The sequence below is a fragment of the Limanda limanda genome, chromosome 9 (assembly GCF_963576545.1).
Source record: "Limanda limanda chromosome 9, fLimLim1.1, whole genome shotgun sequence".
Lineage (NCBI taxonomy): Eukaryota > Metazoa > Chordata > Actinopteri > Pleuronectiformes > Pleuronectidae > Limanda > Limanda limanda.
The window spans coordinates 16672993-16692608 of NC_083644.1; the positions used below are offsets into that span (position 1 = coordinate 16672993).

The window sequence follows — 19616 nt, forward strand, 5'->3', positions numbered from 1 at the left end:
GTGTGGCAACAAAGGCAGCTGCCTCTGAACAGTGTGGTAGCCATACTCCTCTAACAATGTGGAAACCATAGCCTGTATGGAGGCAACAAAGGCAGTGGCCTTTACATGCCAGTGGCAGTTTCTGCTAACACCGGAAGTGCCTCTACGATCTACCGCTGCCACGACTCGAGCTCACCCTGACTGATCTGGAGCTCCACTGGACTGTTCACAACAACAGAAGAAGAAGAGGAAGAAGAAGAGGAAGAAGACGCTCTACTTCGGACCCAACGAAGCACGGTCGAGGTTTTTATAAACAAGAAGCGGCTTCGGACCAGAACCCACAGAACCTAGAGTCACGCGTGCTTTTGTTGGACTTGGCGGCTATTGTTCGCACCGAGCTCGCCTCGTCCTCCTCCTTCCTCGCAGGGACAGCGGTGGTGTCGGCGGATACATCCGAGACGAGTGGTTGAGGAACATGGCTCAGCATGGGCACCATGTAGCCAGTTCCCAGAAAGCACTGATGCTGGAGATGAAGAGTCTCCAGGACGAGCCGGTGGAAGGGTTCAAGATAACTTTGGTGGACGAGTCGGACATGTACAACTGGGAAGTGGCGATATTCGGACCCCCGAATACGCACTACGAGGGTGGTTATTTTAAGGTAAGTGGCTAATGTTAGCTAGCAGGCGATCTATTGTTCTGTGGCTGCTTGGTTGAGCTTGTGTTAAAGTACTTCACTCGCACAGGACAGCGATGGCCTTTCAGTCACCGTCTTTATTCACAGCGGGTCACAGTCGATAATATTAACGGCTAATTGGCAGTTGTTTCCTGTTTACAGCGATAAAACCGTCTCCCCCTCTTTGTTCAACTTTCAATCAACTCCTCTCAGTCGGGATCATTAGATTGTGTTCGTGAGAGCTAGCAGACGCTGAAACTTTCTGCCTGGAGCTCATTTTTAAACAAGCTAGCTCGGATCTCTCCTTTGGTGACCGTGAGCCTTTGACCGTCACTTCTGCGTAGAAACATCTGATCGGACGAGCTCATCATCCAACTTTGTGTGTTTCATCATGACAAACCCACATCCCCGGGTTAAAGGCCCCTCTTCTGTTTGTGTACTCGAACGTGTTGCTGCTGGAGCTGTGGACACTCAGCGTGTCGAACGCAGACTCATGAGCCATTTAATCGGTTTCCTGGCAAACTTCCTCCGTTGTGATTGAAGATGTTGTGCTTTCACAGATACAGTTGTGTTACTGGCAGTGGAGACAGTAGCAGATCTAGGCTGTTGCTATATTTAGGGCCATTAAGGCGCCACAATTTACACATGGGGCTTAAAATATCTGTATATATTCAACATCCATGCATAATATATAATCCAGTAAGGTGCACGTTCAAGGTGAGCATTCCCAGTTCACTGGTGGCTCTATAGATTTGAGCTACACACAATAGAATATATTTAGAAAATTGTAGCTTGTTCAAGCACATTGTGTACGACAAAAAACCTTAGAAAATAACAATTCCTAACAAATTGTCATATTTATTTGTTGTATTGTTTAAAAAAAAGATTTCAACTGGATCTGACCCTTTAATTTAGACATTTTAATTTGTTCTACTCTGGCTCTTACCTACTATTAACTATCTTATTCAAAGGTTCAGGGTTATCAGCTCTCCTCCTCGTCACAGCCATGACTATGACCTCTGACCTACAGTTAACTACTGGTTGTTTATCATGTTTTAGGCAAAACGGATGAAGACACACAAACCGACTCACTTTGAGTCCCACCGTAACATATACGCCTACATTGTAAATATAGAATGGCTTTGCATTGGTTGGCACAGCAGGGGGCAAGAGCTGACTTGTCTCATACCTAAATGATTGTGTGAGAAAAACAACTTCAGATGTTGAAAAACAACCAACAGATTGTTGTTCACCCACATATTCAGTCCTATACTAATGTGGTTATTCACCCTGTAATCCACTTTGATTTATGACTTTCTCAGTCAAAAAAAACAACAAATAAAACATGAGCTTTAATTTTTGTTCCACTGCCACAACAGTCCTGTCTTTTTGAGAAAAACACACACTTAATACATTTAAGGAACCTGAAAGGTTACAAATGTTTTCTAATGAATATATTTTTTTTATAAGGGCTTTTTTTTTTATCATAGGCTCATAATGCTACGCCCCACGGTATTCAGTGGTTTCCACATAACAACTACAGTTGAAGTATCAGTAATGACTCCCACTGTGTTCAGCCTATCCAGCACATTGCATCAGTTAAGCCATACAGTGCTTTGTGATTCGGGTTCTTGAGAAGCCTGTTCGTTTAGCCTCTGGTCTTTTTTCAAGCCTGTAAGTGCAGGCAGTGGGCCGCCCCGACCAGGCTGCCGTAGACAGCGTTCTCTGTTCTCTTTGGGTGCTGTGTACAGGATTCCTTTGTCGGGCCAGGAATGCACAGGCTAGCTGTGAAATCCACCGCATGGTCGTGACTCATTGTTCTGTGCTGGGTTTCCATCCAACCTGTTTGCCATGCGTATTCTAACAAGAAAGAATAACAAAAAAAAGCACAACGTTAGGACCGGGTTACCCAAACAAACCAGCAGTTATGACACTTCGCAGCTGCCTGTTCATCAGAAACAGGGACGGGCGTGACGTCACACGAAACCTGGCTGAGTCAGGTATTTATTTCACAAGGGTGTTGCTCTCAAAGAGTCACACCATGATAAATATATCATGACCGCAGAAACAATGTGGGCCGATACATACTGAAATGTTATTCAGACAGTGTTAGATAACTGTCTTGGATCCATAATATGTTAATAAACACTACCTTATCTTAACAAACTGACCATTGACCTCGGGGTCTCACAATAGGCCCTTAGCTGACATTCATTTGCTGGTTCTGAGGTACTTTCAGGCTTTAGATCCTCTGTATGTGTGTGTTAGGGCCCGGACCTGTAATACAAAACAAGTTCAACATACTCAGGAACCTTATCATTATCTGGCTTCACTCAACCTAACGTTGGCCGTGATAAAGAAGAAGTGCACCAGCTGCATGGGATGGAGAAAACAGAGTTAACCTTGACGTTGCCTCAATAACAGCAATTCCTGCTACGTAGTAAAGTAGGTAGAGCCCTCGTCAGGCCCTCCCTCAGCCATGGTCCTAGCTCAGTGACTCAGCAGTCCCTTTTTATATAGAGATCAAACAAAATATCTATTCAGAAGACCCTTCATCATGCCACCTCTCCATGTTTACACAGAACTTCACCAGCTGGTATGTTGTTGTTTTTTCTTGTTTAATAGATGACATGCCCGCGTGATGTGTAACACAATAATTTCAACAGAGTGACACCTTCTGCCACTGTGTTCTCTGTTTATGTATGTATTTAGTTTGGCTGTTATGATGATACAGTGGCGATGAGGTTTAAACTTTAATTTATTTAACACAATCTTAGCCTTTAAAATAAAAACCTTGAAATAGGGATATGATTCTAGAGTTTTTATACAACTCTACAATTAAAAATAATGTGCAGGCTTTGTAGTTTTATGGTAGTTTGGCTTCAACTGTGTGCCGAACATGTTGCATAATCATGATCAATGATGTGACACATGACCTGCATCAGTGTTTTTTCTCGTTGATCTCTCCCACTTCCCTATTTAGCACATTTTCATAACCCCAGGGAAATTTTTAGATGCAATAATTCATTAAATAACACAATCACACTCCTGTAAACATCACTTCTACCACACCAGCCTTACTTTCTGATGGTCGAGATTTCACATGGAAAATATTTTGCTCAACATAGTCCCTTTACAACGATTCTTTGTTTAGTTTGTTTAGCTAAAGTCTTAATTTGCCGATGAGATACGTAGTGAATCACAGCAGATTTTCTGCTGATAATAATACAATCTAGATCTGTTGGTGTGACCCCAGTTTAAATCAAGTCACTTCTCAACCAGCCTAAAGTAATGACTGTACTTCCAAAGGAGTCAAGGCAGTGCACTGCAAACACAGGCTCGACCAATAAGTTTAACTTACGTGGCATAAAGGACATGGTTTGAAGCTTTGATTTAGCTGTGCTCTTTTAGTTTTAGGTGCACAGTGTTCCTTTAGTTAAGTTTAGTTACACCCAAACACAAAAAAGATTTTATTGCTTGAACTGAGTGCTAAATTCACCGTATGATTATTTTAGAACTCAGTTTGTCGGTATTGGCATTTTTTATGTTTTTGCTATTACCAGCTGCGTGGTTTATTGACATAAACGCCAAACCCACCAAATCTACTGTGCTGCTACTATGACATTTTTCTGTGTCTCCAGAGACTGTTGGTTCACAGCTATAACCTTTTCCTGCTCTGTTTTGTCTCATGCAACACAACATCAGAGATTATTGCCTGTCATCCTAAACACGAGGCCATCTGTGGCCTCATATCTGTGTTTTACAGAGAGGTTTCACAGAGAGGTTTCTCGTGGGGAGCTACAGGAGAAACTATTCTCTGTTTGTAGTGACCCGGGGCTGTGAAGGTGCCCGGGATCTATGAAACTGCTGCTGCGTCAGCATCAAGCAGCATTGATTAGAATTTTGGTTTTGTGTAACTATAATCGAAATAGGGCCTCTTGCATATCTCAATGAGGTGCTTTACCCGACAGACTACCTCTTCACAGAGAATGGGAAGTGTTGTCCTCCAGTTTTGGCCTGGGCCTCTCTGTATCTTTTTTAGCCTCTGACAGACCGGGGGTTGTGTCGAGCAGCTGACACTGGGTTTGTGCCTGCTTTCTTTCCTCCTCACATGTGTGCTTCATAATTTGTGTGAGCTCTGTGTTAGCCTTGCTAGTGTGTGTGAGGGGGGGGGGGGGTTACGGGCAAGAGGACCCAACCAGGCTGCACAGGACTTGTCTGGGCCGGGCCTGGCTGAGCAGTTGGAGTCATGTTTCCCCCCCTCTGGCTGTGTCACATAGAAACAAGAGCAGGGCAGAGGGGAAAAAAGAAGGAGTACAGAAACAGTCAGATCAAGAGCAGACGGAGCCCTTCCTCGCTGTGGTGCCTCCTTGAAAGGAGAGCCTGCTGCGAGCGGGGGTAAGGGTGAGGCCTCGGAAGTCGACTAAGGCCGTCTCCTAAAGACCTGGCCATGTGCTCCTTGTCTCACACTGTATGGGATATGAGCGTGGCAATCCCACCTTTGAAACATGACGCAAATGTTGGCTGGTGGTTTTTAATTTTCCACGTGATTCAGTCACCAAGGAACTGGTTTGTAACATAACACCCCTGTTTGATCCTTTTCCTCTCATCTACTTCCTCCTTATAAGTGGAGGTAATGATGATTGCTGGGACCTATATGTATGTGTGAGCCAGAGAAAGAGAGAGAGAGGTGCAGGGAGAACAGAATTTTCCCCTATTCAGGGTTTTGCATTGACCCGGTTTAGTTCACCTCCCTGTCATTTTCCACAGGGTGGGCACGTTCGGTCCCATTCCCATTATCATTATCATCTCAAGGCAGCCTTTTTAAGTCCCAATCCAAGAAAGAGTTTTCGTAGACCATGCAGTTTGATCTTTTATTCTTATATCGTTATTAAAAGCCCCTCCAGGGTATCTGGTCAGGAAATCGTGTGCACTTCCTGTACACCACTTAAATGAGCTGTTAAGAGTGAATCCCCTTCAGACCAGGCACTATATTAATTTAGTGCGCAATCGGGTTATGAAGCATGACAGGAAATCCGGTTGTGGCATGTTGCAACAAATGTACTGAGGTTAACGCTTTGTGATGGACAGAGATCTTGGTAGAACATGTGAAGCAATACCTTATTTCCATCACCTACTACTCCCTGATCCAAAAGGGTTGTGGATGCACTGTGAGGAGAACTTGAGTGTTCTCATGATCACACTAGAATATGACTCTTAGAAAGAGGGAGATTTCTGGAATATCGCAAATCTTTTCATCTGATTCTGGCATCCTGAGACCCTGCTGTGTTAGGCCCTTCCTCCTCCTCCTGGCGTTTTCTTTGCTTCTGTCTTCTCGGTGCTGATGAGACAGGAGACGAGTTGCTGCAGAGCAAATGAGCAAACCAAGCAGCCTGTCTTTGTTTAGTCCAGCTCCGCCACTCTGAAACCAATACATCCGTCTTCTCCTCCCTCCATCCCTTCCTCCCTCTATCCACCACGGGTTTGGTGTCAACTCGTTGCTGGGTGGGCAGGTCAGGAGTTACAGCACTCTCACCTTCGGTCTAGTGAAGTTTAACACCACGTTGTCCTTTTTTTATTGTCATGTATTTTTTTTATTTTTTAACACAAGCATCGGGGACAAATTGATCCTCCAATATTCCCAATTGTTTTTAAATCAATCAAACCACAAGCAGCCTCCTCACTTTGTCAGTGATATATTGTATCACAGCTCTTTTTAACGGTTACTGAATGCATTACTAGTGTTTGAATTCAGTTTGTGATATTGGGTTACTAGGAAAATTACTCCTGGGTAGCTGCATTGTGAAATCTTACTGGGAATGATGCACATGCTTTTCATAATGCATATTAGCACCTTGCTGCTTTACTTGGTGATTGTATTCACAGTTATTAAAGCTATTTTATGGCAAGCGTTGATGCGTAAACCCCCCAACAACAGGCTACAATGAGACATGGAATCGTTTTATTTTTATTCAAAAAGACTTGTATTAAAATGCTTCATACGATGAGAGGTATACTTTTTCTGTGTTTGACCAAAGAGGTGGGTGGCTCTGGTTTTGCTTTCCACTGTTGGATGGAGTATTGGGTTTTCTTCCACGCCTCACCCTCCTTTTGTTTCCAAGATGGCTCAGACACTCAATCAGACAAATCTTTGCCAAAAGATGAGTGAATTTAATTTTGGTGGTCTTTTGGGATTCTTTTAATCCATCTGAAGAGATCTGTGATTTTCCGATTTGGAGCTGCTGAAGAGCTTTTCATTCACAATCTGTATTGTTAGAAAAATCATATCTGGAAGACAAACAAAGTGCTTTGCTGTTGACGTGTTGGCATAAGTTTGCTCTGCTGATTGCCCTCTAGTTCTTTTTTGCACCATTTCCATCTCTTTTTGAATTGGATTAAATGGTTTTCAAAATAATGCTGATGAGAGCAACTGTAGCTTATTTAAAACATCTTCACTGGCAGATGTTGCAGTTCTCAGCTCTTGTTATTGAGGTCAATACTCGTTTGAACAGTCAGTCGCACATGCCATGACGGAGAGTGAGTTTTCCCAAAAGCACAAGGAAAGATTTTCTTCTCCCAGTTTTCAGGCTGTGGCCAGAGATGAGTTGGATGCTGATATTGTTTGAGAAGACAAACCAAGCTCTCTGTGTTGCAGCCTCGGCCTCTTCTCCACGTCACCGTCCCGCTTGGCTGGCTGCTATGTCTTGTCCTGTTGCCAGCCTGTAATCTGTACACTGTTGGCTTGAACCCCTGCACTCTGAAAGTCCGCAAGTTTTGGCCAAGTCAGTCCGACCCTGGGATTTGGTTCTCTCTCTCTCACACAGGCAGCATTCTCTCAGGGCTGAGTCAGTGTTTCCTCTGTGGTCTGAGAACAGGTTTATTCTGTCAAATCAGGAACTGGTATCAGGGACTACATCCAGTACCAACAAATGTTGCTCCAGCACTGGAGGTCAGGACATACTGACACACTGACACAAGCAGCAGCAGCAGCACAAGTCAGGGAACATCAACGCATCACATTTGTAGACTTTTGTTCTGAACATTGTGTTTGAGCTTTACACAGCCTGGGTAAAACGCTAGAATGCAAAGAGCTCTAAAGGCTTACAGTATTATACGGAGCACAACCTCCATTATTCCAACTGGAATCCCCATTCCTCCCCCCCGCTACCACTCCACCACCACCTCCCTGCTCCCAGGCAGCCGTCAAGCCCCCCTCACCCCCCTCCGCTTGACGGTTCTCTGTGGCGAGGACCAGCTGACCATGCCGAATCAGCAAATGTGAGCAAGTGTGTTTGTGTGACTGGATATGTGGGGTTCATGCTGTGAGTGAAGTGTGTGTGTGTGTCCTGTGCAGATAGTGGGGTGTGTGTGTGTCTGCGTGTGTGTAATCAGTGTAGTTGGTGTCATGTGCAGATAGTGGTGTATGTATGTGTGTGTGTGTGTGTGTGGGGGGCTTCAGTGTCAGGGTTGTATATAATAGCAGAACATGGGGTATGAGTAGTGGATTGTTTTGGGTTTGCGGTGACAGCTGGAGAGGACAAACCCCCACCATGATGTCCCTATCCCCCACCCGACTCCACCCACCCTCCTGGTGTTTCTCTAAGCTCCACACACACTCGGCAGCTGAATGCACCTCCCTCCCTCCATCCCTCTCTCCCTCCCTCTACACCATATTACATTACACTGTCATTAGCTCCTCCACATCAGCTCCCCCTCACTAGGGTTTGCAACAACACTAATGCTACTATTTATAGGTTTCCATGAGTCACTATTAAAGCTGATCAATCCGATTGTGGAGGCGTTTTAGCTGTTGTTTGTTGACATCGGAGCCATAAATGTATGTGTATGAAGGTGTGTGAGTGTTTTGCCTCTGCAGTATTCCACAGACTTAAATTCAGTGAACCCAGAGGGAAGTAACCATGACGTGACATGGACAGGACTTCTGTTGCAGAGGGAGAAGTGTTGATAAACCGCCTGCCGCTCACAATGCTGTTATTTCTCTTCTTTCACCATCAGGCTCGGATCAAGTTCCCCGTCGACTACCCGTACTCTCCACCTGCTTTCCGCTTCCTCACCAAAATGTGGCACCCCAACATTTATGAGGTAACTGATCAGTGGAAATCTAGGTTAAAACTGTACAAAATTAGTTGTAGCTTCCTAGAGTTTGTTAATAAACCTGAGATCTACTGCTTGTATGCGCAGGGCATAAAACAGTTTATTATTGAACAATACATTCTTGTCATGTGATTCCAAATCAGAAATGTTAAGGTATTTAAGACAAACTGTGTAGAAAAGGTTCCAAAGCCTAAAATTTCTCCTGCGTTCCTAGAATGGGGATGTGTGTATCTCTATCCTGCACCCACCAGTGGACGACCCACAGAGCGGAGAGCTGCCATCAGAGAGATGGAACCCCACACAGAACGTCAGGTACACAACACAATCCTCTAGGTTTCTCTATATCTAGATTCTCTTGTTAAAGAGCAACACACAAAACCACATCAGCAGAGTGACTCTTTGTCCGGTGCGAGATCAAATTATTGGAATTATCTGTCGGGTCTTAAACATAGCTGCGAGTAAGCATTAGTACTTAGACAGTTACACATCTGTGCCTCAGGTTTACATTAATATAGAAAGATCGGTGTCGGAGAAGTAGCGCTTTTGATGTAGTCTGGACCGGGCTTCAAGCTTTCTTAACCATTTCAGAGTTTTTTGACTGGTTTTCCTACATTCCTAGCAAGATTTAGTTGATGCATTTTTCTTGCCTTCAAGCAGTTGCACCTCATTTTGTTGTGACTTGACAGTTAAAGTCGGAACATTTTCCATAGATTCTTTCTTTAGGTGGGTCAAATATCTTGTTTTGTGCTAATTCAGCTGTTCTAAGATTCCTCTATTGTGGGTCTGCACAGTGGCTGGTGTATTTCAGAGTTAACTAGTAAAATGAAAGACCCTGGACAGAGCCAAACGTCAACAGCCAGTAAAACAGGCATTAGAACCACCACTAATGTTGTTTTGGACTGACTAATTTCCAACTCAGTTTGGTCACAATCTTGCATCACACAGGATCTAGGACCAACCGTGCTAATAAGCCAAGCGTCTAACACAACACTATATGGTTACTTGACATCGTCCCTCGACTGCCAGCCAACCTGCTGCAGTGTAAATGCAGCAAACATCCAAACATGATGTATAATTCATACCCCTTTATTTCAGATATTTACTTGACACACATTTATTCAACCCATGCAGCTTCCCCATTCTCTCTTCCTCTCCCTAGCTTTCCCTTTTAAGCATTATGTTAATGCACAAATGCACACAGTTGAATAGAGCCATGTACAACAATATTGGCTCCGTTGTAGGCCCCAAGTTGAACAACAACAAAAATGGAAGAAAACAAGTTGAGAAAGCCGGTGGGAGATCACAGGTGTGAAAACAGTTCATAGGAAGAGGTTTACTTCTAACAGTCAATCTTTTCACTCCCCTTGTATGGTGATCCATCACTTGTTCAGTCCAACTATTGATTCAGGTATAAATAATTAATAGTAGTGTTGTCTATTAGTATCTCTATAAGAGCTGAGAACTAAAAGAGACAGATTGATGTGTTGCAGGCTGCTTGTGTTACTCCAACCTTCATGTCTCCCCCTCCCCCTCTCTTTGTCCACACCTCCGTCTTTCCATCCCTGTGCACATCTTTGTCTTGTGCTCTCAATGTCCCTTGTCTCGTCTTGCCTCCATCTCTACCCCCCTATTACTTTCCCCTTGTCCTCCCTCTGTATTTCTTTCCTCTATTTTAATCTCGCTCTTCACTTGCCTGTGTCTGTTGACGTCTCCTCTGCAGGACCATCCTGCTCAGCGTCATCTCCCTTCTGAACGAGCCCAACACCTTCTCCCCGGCCAACGTGGACGCGTCCGTCATGTACCGCAAGTGGAAGGACAGCAAGGGCAAGGACAAAGAGTACATCGAGATCATCAGGTGCGGAACTCCTCATACACCAGGGCGTGTTTTTTTGTAGCAGGTAATGACAGTACCAAGGGGGAAAATACCTTCTTTGTGGTCACATTTTCCCTTTTTCTTTCCCTTTCACAGGAAGCAGGTGCTGGGTACTACAGCTGATGCAGAGCGGGACGGCGTCAAGGTTCCCATCACATTAGACGAGTACTGCGTCCGCACCACAGTCCCGCCCACAGACGACGGCTCAAACCTTCTATACGACGACTACTACGACGATGATGTGGAGGACGATGACGATGAGGACGACAATGAGGACTTATGCTACGATGAGGACGACTCAGGCACCGAGGAGTCCTGACCTCGCCTCCCTGTGACGCCAGCCCCTCACCCCTGACCAGTCCCTGCCCCCTACCCCCACCCGCACCTCCCTCCCCTTTCATGGACTGAACTTTAACTCCCCGTCTCCCCAGCCCCTCTTCCTCTTGCCCTCAACCCCTCATCACCATCCTCACTTAGCACAGGTCCCACTGTCCCCTCCTGTCACATGTGCAGTCACCGTTGCACACGAAAACCTGATGCATCGAAGAAAAGAAGGCTACAGAGTTCTTTTTGTTGGTTTCCTTCATGTGTTCTTATATTCTTTCATATTTTTTGTCCGAGTAGAGGTTACACACACAGCAGGAAACCTTATGGCAACAGTACTTCCTCGTCTGCTTCGGCTCGTCTGCTCCGGTAACTTTGTTCAAATTGTTTTGAGCTGCACAACATATTTCTTCCTCTGGCTTTGAGAAGAACAACAATAAGTTGTGTGGTCTGTCTTTTTTATTTGGTCACCCACTGTCACCATCGTGAGGACCAGCAGCAGCAGCAGCAGCAGAGAGGAATGTAATATCACAGGTCAGATCAGAGCGTAGAGTATTTGCAAAGTAACCTAATTTAGAAAAATTATACTGTGTGTTTGTGTGCGTGCGCGTCTTGAAAAGCTGAGTCATGTCCGCCTCTGAGCCATGTGTGAGACTTCCAGTTACCAGGCCGTTTGAAGGCCTGTCATGCCTCACCTCTGACATTTCTAGAGCCCCAGGGCTCGTGCTGCTCCAAAAAAGGGAAGCCGCTCACTCTACCTTGTGCCTTCCCTCGCTCCTTGATACCGCAGATCTGAACGGCTCATGGGGCAGACGGGTCACAGCAAAAAAAAGTTAGCGGCCAGACAAACAAAGGTTGCAGGGGGAGATATTCAGGCTCGCAAGGTCTCCGGCGTTGAAAAACTGAAGGAACAAGTTATTAATAACTGCTTCCGTCAGATTTTGTCCAGGGTTGAACTTGTGAGTAAGAAAGGTGAGATCCAACAGCTGAACTGAAGTATGGAATGTAGATCAGGATCGTCCTCGAGCGACTGCCACGCAGCCTTCATCACTCAAGCACGTGCTACTCGTGGCCTGGATGCATTAACAAACAGCTATCTGAGCCTGCTGCTGCTCATGAAATCCAATGTACTGTATTTAAAAGAAACCTATGCAGTCAGTGCTTGAACTCACTTCTTATGCAGTGCTTTAAAGCGTGGCAGACTCCAGGTTGAGTTTTACAAGCCACCGACATACCTGTTTTTTGTTTGTCAGTGGTTACGTATTCCTAACCCGTGGAGTACACGTCCCCAGAGGAAGAGGAAACAAGAGTGAGGTTCTACACGTCACAGAGCACATCCCCCTAGTGGCGGCTCTGTGCACAGGCAGCGTGTTGTTTTTTTCTACTCAGAGTTGCTCTACTGGGCCACAGCCATCTTGACTCATCTGAATCAATGCCCCCTGCTGCCTGAGAGGAGATCAGGTCACAGTGCGAGTGATTTTAAGAATTGGCCTGATGGAGGGTTCTGGTTTTCTGTCTGTACTCTGTCAGGAGTCCTCTGTTGCACACTCAAAGACACAGTACCACCATCCAGCAGTATTTCTGATCAACATTGCTGTAACAATGTATCCGTTATGTGTGAGCGAGTGAATGAGTGAGTGATTATTTCGCAGATCGTTTATGTGACGCTGAGAAGTTGTGGAGAAGAAGCACAGAAATGGGAAGGCACGGGGGGGAATAGGGTTGAACTTTGAGCATGAACAGGAGAATATGGTTCTTCACTAGCATGCTGTTGATGATGTGTTTGTGGTTTTAGATCTGCTATAAGGGTCGGGATTGTGTCCAGGGACTAAGGTTCTCAATTATTAATCTAAAACTGTTGCATTGTGAATGGCCTGAGGGCTGTCCGATTTATTTTTTTGGGGGGGCTTCTTTTTCTGGTATTTTGATGTAATCTTTTTATTTCCTAATTGTGGTGTAAGCTGCAATGTTTTCTGTCTTATATGTATTAAGTGCTAAGAATATTGATCTGATTGATTGATTGAAAAAAAACTGAAAAACAAACCGGATCCTTCGGAAGAGCGAAATAAAATGTACGGCCAATTTGATTTCACGAAAATCCGGAAAGTAACACAGAACCAAATTGACCCGGCACATTTAACAGTTACTCTCTCCAGCCCGGCTCAGCTGTGAACACTCAGCAATGAGTGATCATTATTCCATAACTGACTGATGTCCGTTCCACAGCCTATGAATGATTCTCCCCCTCAGTTTTGAGTGTTTTTAGGGTGAATGGGATTTCATTTTTTCTTTATTTCTTTCCTTTTGTCAAACCACTGTTGTTTTCATCGCCTCCTCCCCAGTTCTCTGAGCTCTGATTGGTGGCAGCATCACTGAGGGGAAAAAAACCCCAGCAGTTAATTACAGAAAACAACAAGAACCTCAGGAAAAAACAACCAACAAAACAAACAAATCCTTTTCCCCTCTGAGTGAACCTGACCCTGGGGAGTTTCACTTTTTGGCTTCACAGGACTGTTTACAATCCCTTGATATGCACATGTGGATATTTTGACTATCACTTGATGTTTTTTGTTTATTTCTTTTTTTCTTATGGTTTGTAAATCTATTTAAACTCTGAAATAAAGATCTTTATTAGATATTGACTTCTCAATTTCATTTTTTTTATGGAAGGGGGTTTTTATTTGCTCAGTTTGAGAGATGTAAAGATTTCTCTGTGTTCTCTTCTAGATGCAGGAATGCAAGTGAATGCAATTTGAGTGAAACTCTGGGTCTAGCTCCGAGAGGCGAGACTCGTATTCTTGCACTTGATGGTTTTATAAACCTTTCAGTGGACAGAGGAGTCCCCCTGCTAAGCTTAGAGGGGGGGTGGATACTCTAAAGGATTTCCTGATGCTTCCCATGTTTTATATGTTAAAAGTGAGAACGGAAAGATTCATCGATTCGCTTATGCGTTTCACTTCTGGAGTTTCAGGGGTAACTGTGCAGCCAAATCTGTTACAATTAAAGTAAATGGTGACTGATTCTTCAAAGTTAAAAAAAACAAAGGGAGAAAACAATTAAATGTCTTCCTACTGCTCGTGTGGTGTCATCAAAGCGTCAGCAATCCAAAGCGTCAGCAATCCAAATTCAAATATATGTAGTAAAGTAGAAAATATAATTGTTTTCTCTGAAAGGTGTATCAAAAGCAGCATAGAATGACACAGACACACACACACAATAATTTGTCCATCTTCTTGGTGTGCTTAGTTTCTCATGGGAATGAGCAGGCGATGGCATAGGGGGTAGAGAGGTCGTTCTCCCACAAGAGGGTTGGCGGTTCGATTCCCACTCTTCACCATCTGCATGCCGAGGTGGCCTTGGCAAGATACTGAACCCATAAAATTGGCAGGACTTCAACCACCTATTCATTGCACAATATCTTACACTATGTAAATTCAAAATATATATAAAAAATTAAATTAAATTAAAAAAATAAATCAAATTAAATTAAATTATTTAACTTTATTTAAATTTAATTTTTTTAAATTAAATTAATCCTGCATAGTAGCGATCTGCGCAGGATTAATTTAATTTAAAAAATTTAAATTTATTTTTTATATATTTATTTGAAGGTGCGCAGGAGGTGCGCAGATCGCTTCTGCGCAGGATTAATTGAATTGAATTGAATTGAATTTATCTATTTTTTTATTTAATTCAATTTTGTTTATATTTAATGTGTCTTTTTTGAATTTTTTTTTTTCAAAAATGTACACAGTGTAAGATATTGTGCAATGAATATTTGGTTGAAGTCCTGCCAACATGACCGCCTGCCAAACTTTAGCAGTTATATTAAAATTAAGGATTGGATACCTGCTCATTCCCATTAGCAACTAAGCACAGGAAGAAGATGGACAAATTGCACCTGTAGACTTTTTTGTTTGTCTGGTCATGTTTTGATTTTTGTGAGGATTGGTCAATGTGAACGCGTTCAAGGGGTCTCGGGGGCACCGTTGAGCCATTTTACCACGCCCATTGAAAATTCAACCAGAATACGTACATTTTCACCATATTCTACTTTTCTGCAAATTTTGGTAAGAATTTGAGCATGTTAAAGCCCTCAAAAAGCCAATTAATTTCCTGAAAATTAAAAATAATAATCCTTACAATTTCAATAGGGCCTCACTGTCTGTCAGTGCCTGTCGGTGCTCGGGCCCTAACAAGGTCGTTTACACCAAGTTTTAGCCCTGAGACTCCAAAAGTGTTGTGTGGACTCAAGCACTTCAACCATCCCTCCATCGGCACAGTGGTGCGTAGATAGTGAGTGAATTCTGTTTGGGTGAAATATCCCTTTAATGTACAGTACATTCAACCGGACTAATCAACAACTGGAATGTGAAAAATTTAAAGCATCCAACTGGTGCTGAAATAAGAAATCATTCAGTGGACCTCACGCTGAGAGGAGCCTTTTTAAACTAAATGAATACTCCAATAAACCAAACGATTGATGGATGAGTTTCAAATAATAATGGAAGTGATCCCACATTCAGATCAGTGCTTTGTGAATGCAAAGTGCTCTGCAGTGACATATTGAACAAAACCCAGTGCTGTTTAATTGTGATGCTTATTAACTCCGGGGTGAGCTGGACCACTAACAATGTTTTTGATTGACACACTGGTTGTAAATAACATTAGAGTCGTTAAAAGCATTGTAGCTGGACTATCCACAAAAAACTGTTGACAATAAATGAATGGCAATAATAAAAACACAAATTAGAAAACAGGAACTGAAAGCACACCTGCCTCACAGCTGTGTTCAGTTCACTTCTTAAATATGAATTTTTCTGCTGTTTCTTTTCTCTAGAGAATCTAATCAGAAACAAGGCACATATGAGGATGTAGCCTTTAATAAATAAAAAAACCCTTCTTATTGACACTTTAGTTTTCTAGATGAAACATTGTGTTGGTAAACCTCAACTGGACATAAGTGTTTTGTTGCACCTTTTTTTTTAGTAGCTTCTACTAATTTGACATCACAGTCATTTTTGTTAAAAACGAATTATCAAGGTTCCCGTCACTGTGTCTTTTCGTACAGATGCTTTAAAGAATGCATGTGATCTTGGAATCAGTCAGACAGTGTTTGTTCTTGATTGAGACACATAAGCTCAAACAGTAAAGGCTCTCAGTGGAGTTTATTGTATGTTTCTTCCTCTCAGTTCAAACAGATAAAGTCCTTCATTTTATCAGAGAACTGGTGAAATGTAGCACTCGCTCCTCTTTTTGTAGAATTTGTTCAATGACTGCTTTAAGCCTCTAGAGGACAGCAACAGCTTTATTCTAGTTACCTTGTAAGGTGTTTGTACCAGCCGGTGTGACCATAAAGACAAAAAATGAAATAATAATAATAATAATATCAGTCCTTTTCTGCCATTACTATGTTTTATTCATTTGGTATTTTATAGTCTTAGCTCATTAAAATTTGTGTTTCTTTCTTTTCTCAGTTTAAACTTCTGTGATTCAAACCGCTGCACAACTGGAGGCCTTCAATGTTTCTCTGCCTTTATCCTCCAGCCGGGGGCGCTGCCATCTACTCACATGGAGTTATTAGGGTTTTATGTTTTCATCCTCCAATTGTCTAAGTGTCATTTCCACCTTTTCTCATCATCAGCTGTGACTCTGTGAGTATACTCAGTATCGCTCACATGCTCTATGCACTTCATGATTTATACTTGTATGGTTTATTATTTCCATTGTCGCATTTCTTCCCAGTAAAGTTGAGGAATCCGTGACTTTAATGGGAGTCTGTAGTGGGTCTTGAAAATGAAAATCATCAATCTGCGTGACATCGTAAAAGGAAGTTTAACCGTACGAGAGGCTTTATGTGTTTCAGGCCGGGTCAGAGAAACCACTCTCCTGAAAATGATCCTCTCTTTGTCTTTCATCATTTTACCCACACTCCCTTTAACTCCACACTCATCCTATTTGTTTCCCCTCCACAATTTTCCCTGCGGCTGGGTCCACCCAAATTTGGTCTGACCTTTTGCCCTGCGTGTGTCCAATCCAAATGCCAGTTCAGCGGAGCAGAAAAAGTGACACACTCAAATGGTCCCTGGCATTTGCAGGATTGCTTCTCTCCCTCCGCGGCTTCTTCTTTCTTTCTTCACACCGTGTGTTGTCGTCTGGGAAAGGCAGCGACTGCTGGATCAGAGGAGCCAGATGTCACAACCTGTGGCCCCAACCTGTGGCCCTCTGACGCTGTGAGTGAGCTGGATAGCTGCATGAACTGGGAGAACTGTACAAGGCCCCAGTGGTGGAGAAATGTGAGATTAGAGGAGGAGTGGGATGATCCATATGTCAGAATACATGTCTCCACGGCAACAGGGGTTATGTGGAAAGTGGGAGCAGCTAGTCAGGAAGAAGAAAAGATGGATGGCAACAACAATAGGAGGCAGTGGGGTAAAAATGGAACCTAATGACGTGTCGGGCCTATTGAGTGGCCGTACAGTACGTGCTGCAAGTCAATGCAGACGCACAGTCGCAGGAACAAGAGAACAAACCTGGAGGTGCAGTCGACCTCCTGCTGAGCTTTTGTGCGGCTCCGGTTCGGTCTGACGTCCTTGTTTCTCCGTACCAGCTGCGACTCTGCCCCCTCTCGTCCTTCCAGGAAGCCGGTCGGATGTCATCAGGAGAAGATGTCACCCAACAGTGATTAAACGCACTCTGGATTGACTCCTTCAGCTCCTTTATTGACATGTAATCACCCCATCGCTCGGTGCATCTGTCCGCAGAGAACAGGCCAAGCACAGCCACACCGAGTCAGATCTGTGTTATTCAATTACAAACTTTATTTCTTTTCTTTTTGTGTGTTTTTTTTGTAAGAGTTGGTGTTCCTCACACATTTTGGGACAGAGAGAGATCCAGGGTCCGTCCTCTTAATGAGAGCAGAACAGACACATTAACCTTTTCAGGCTGCAGTTTGCCTTGGTCTCTTCTCAGACGCTGGTGAATCGATGTCATTATTTTGCAGAGGAAGTTGGTAACAGTGTGATCCTGCGGTTGTTCACAGATTGCTGTGACATTCAAGTATTTCCCCAAGAGATATTATTTCCATTTTAATAAACGGATTTTATTTAATAGCCTTTTCTTGTTTTTTCTCCTGTGATAAAAAGAAAAATTCTGTTGTAATGTGTAGCGTTGAATTGATAAGCTGATTTAATGAGGACTAAACATACAGACGAGTAATCGATACTTTTGAAAGTCACAGAATTAAAGGAGCAAAGATGCTGAAACATTCACTGTTTCAAATTTCTCTTCATCTTACTTATTTTTTACTTAATATCTATATGTAGTTTGATGGGTAAAAAATAAATAACATCAAGTAAAATAATCAGAATTGTAAAAAAAAAAGTTTGAATCACAATATTGTAATACAATTATAATGTATTATAGTATTATCATAGAAATTCTATACATTTAAATAAAAAATATTATTTTCTTTGGGGTTTAGACTGCTGGTCTCACGAGGTAAACAACCCTTAAAGAACGTAAATTCTGGATAACAATATACAAAGTTGAGAGTAAGAGTATAAATAAAAAAGTTGAAATATATGCATTATAATACAAAGTATTTATAGAAGCCAAATAAGAACATGTAAAAATACAGTCTATACAATAATCCAATATATAAAAGATGACATATCTCTTATATTCTTACACTGATAAAGAAATATCAAGCATTTCTTTGCACCGTTAGTAAACTACAACGGATTCTACGTTTTTCTGACCTGAAACCTTTAACAAGTGTAACCGGTCGAGTGTTTGCAGGATGAGTGAGTAAAGGTGAGAGTTCACATTTTCGTCTGCAGTCAATAAGGTGAGTGGCTCTCTTCAAGCGACGATTACATCACACAGTGACCTCTGTGTTGACCTCTAACAGGTTTGTCATTATCTCTGCTCTGAGCATCAAATGGTGTCTTTATCACTGCAGGATGAACCAGTAATCTGGCCAAGAACGTGATGTAGGTATAGAAACAGACATTCTGTTTGGGTTGGTACAATTCACTAACTCGTGCACCGTTGTTGACCGTCAGGATTGATGTCACAGAAATAACAATCAACGATAAAAACAACCAACATGTGCTTCATGTGTGAAAGGGAACTGGCTGCTGCTGTTCTCAGATCTGTGGGTGAAGCCAGGCTGCATCATGAAGGTCATTCAGGGTCAAAAGATGAATGTGTCAAATCAAATGGATGTGATGACGTCATATGATGTATGTTTCTGAAAGAACAAGTCCTATCTGTGGTCGGTGGATCTTTCTGTGACTTAACTTTTCTTTAGAAAATCTTCTCAATAATATTGAATTTTCAAATGTCCATATTTTGATAAGAATATTATAACTGAATATGGAAGTTCTTTTTGTATATCTAACATTATTTTGTTTATAGATTGTAAGGGACAGTGCTCACTCTTTTAAACAAAATGCTGTAAATGAGCCAGATTTAGCTATATAGCCACTTTTTTACAAGGCAAATTGAATGAAATAGAATGACAGATCTTATAGAACTACTATTTTAATCTGAAAACTATAGTTTTGTTGCTGTTTGATTCTTCTTCCAGGTCTGATTCAGTCATATTTCATCAAATAAAACCCTCAGTCCCCATTAAGCAGGTCGGGT

At 42.7% G+C, this 19616-nt stretch overlaps 1 protein-coding gene across 1 annotated transcript; it reads left to right on the forward strand.

Annotated features, from left to right (window-relative positions):
- The first annotated feature begins 173 nt into the window (after nucleotides 1-173).
- Nucleotides 174-13600, forward strand: cdc34a (cell division cycle 34 homolog (S. cerevisiae) a). Its single transcript, XM_061078427.1, has 5 exons — nucleotides 174-637; nucleotides 8669-8755; nucleotides 8982-9079; nucleotides 10488-10622; nucleotides 10737-13600. Exons 1-5 carry the CDS (start codon nucleotides 455-457, stop codon nucleotides 10957-10959), a joined length of 726 nt encoding a protein of 241 aa, XP_060934410.1. The 5' UTR covers nucleotides 174-454; the 3' UTR covers nucleotides 10960-13600.
- The last annotated feature ends 6016 nt before the right edge of the window (nucleotides 13601-19616 follow it).

Bases quoted from the DNA above. Each gene is read 5' to 3' on its own strand.
- cdc34a (XM_061078427.1), top strand. From the start codon at position 455: ATGGCTCAGCATGGGCACCATGTAGCCAGTTCCCAGAAAGCACTGATG. The intron at 638-8,668 runs GTAAGTGGCTAA...TTTCACCATCAG, and splicing joins ACGAGGGTGGTTATTTTAAG to GCTCGGATCAAGTTCCCCGT. The intron at 9,080-10,487 runs GTACACAACACA...TCTCCTCTGCAG, and splicing joins AACCCCACACAGAACGTCAG to GACCATCCTGCTCAGCGTCA.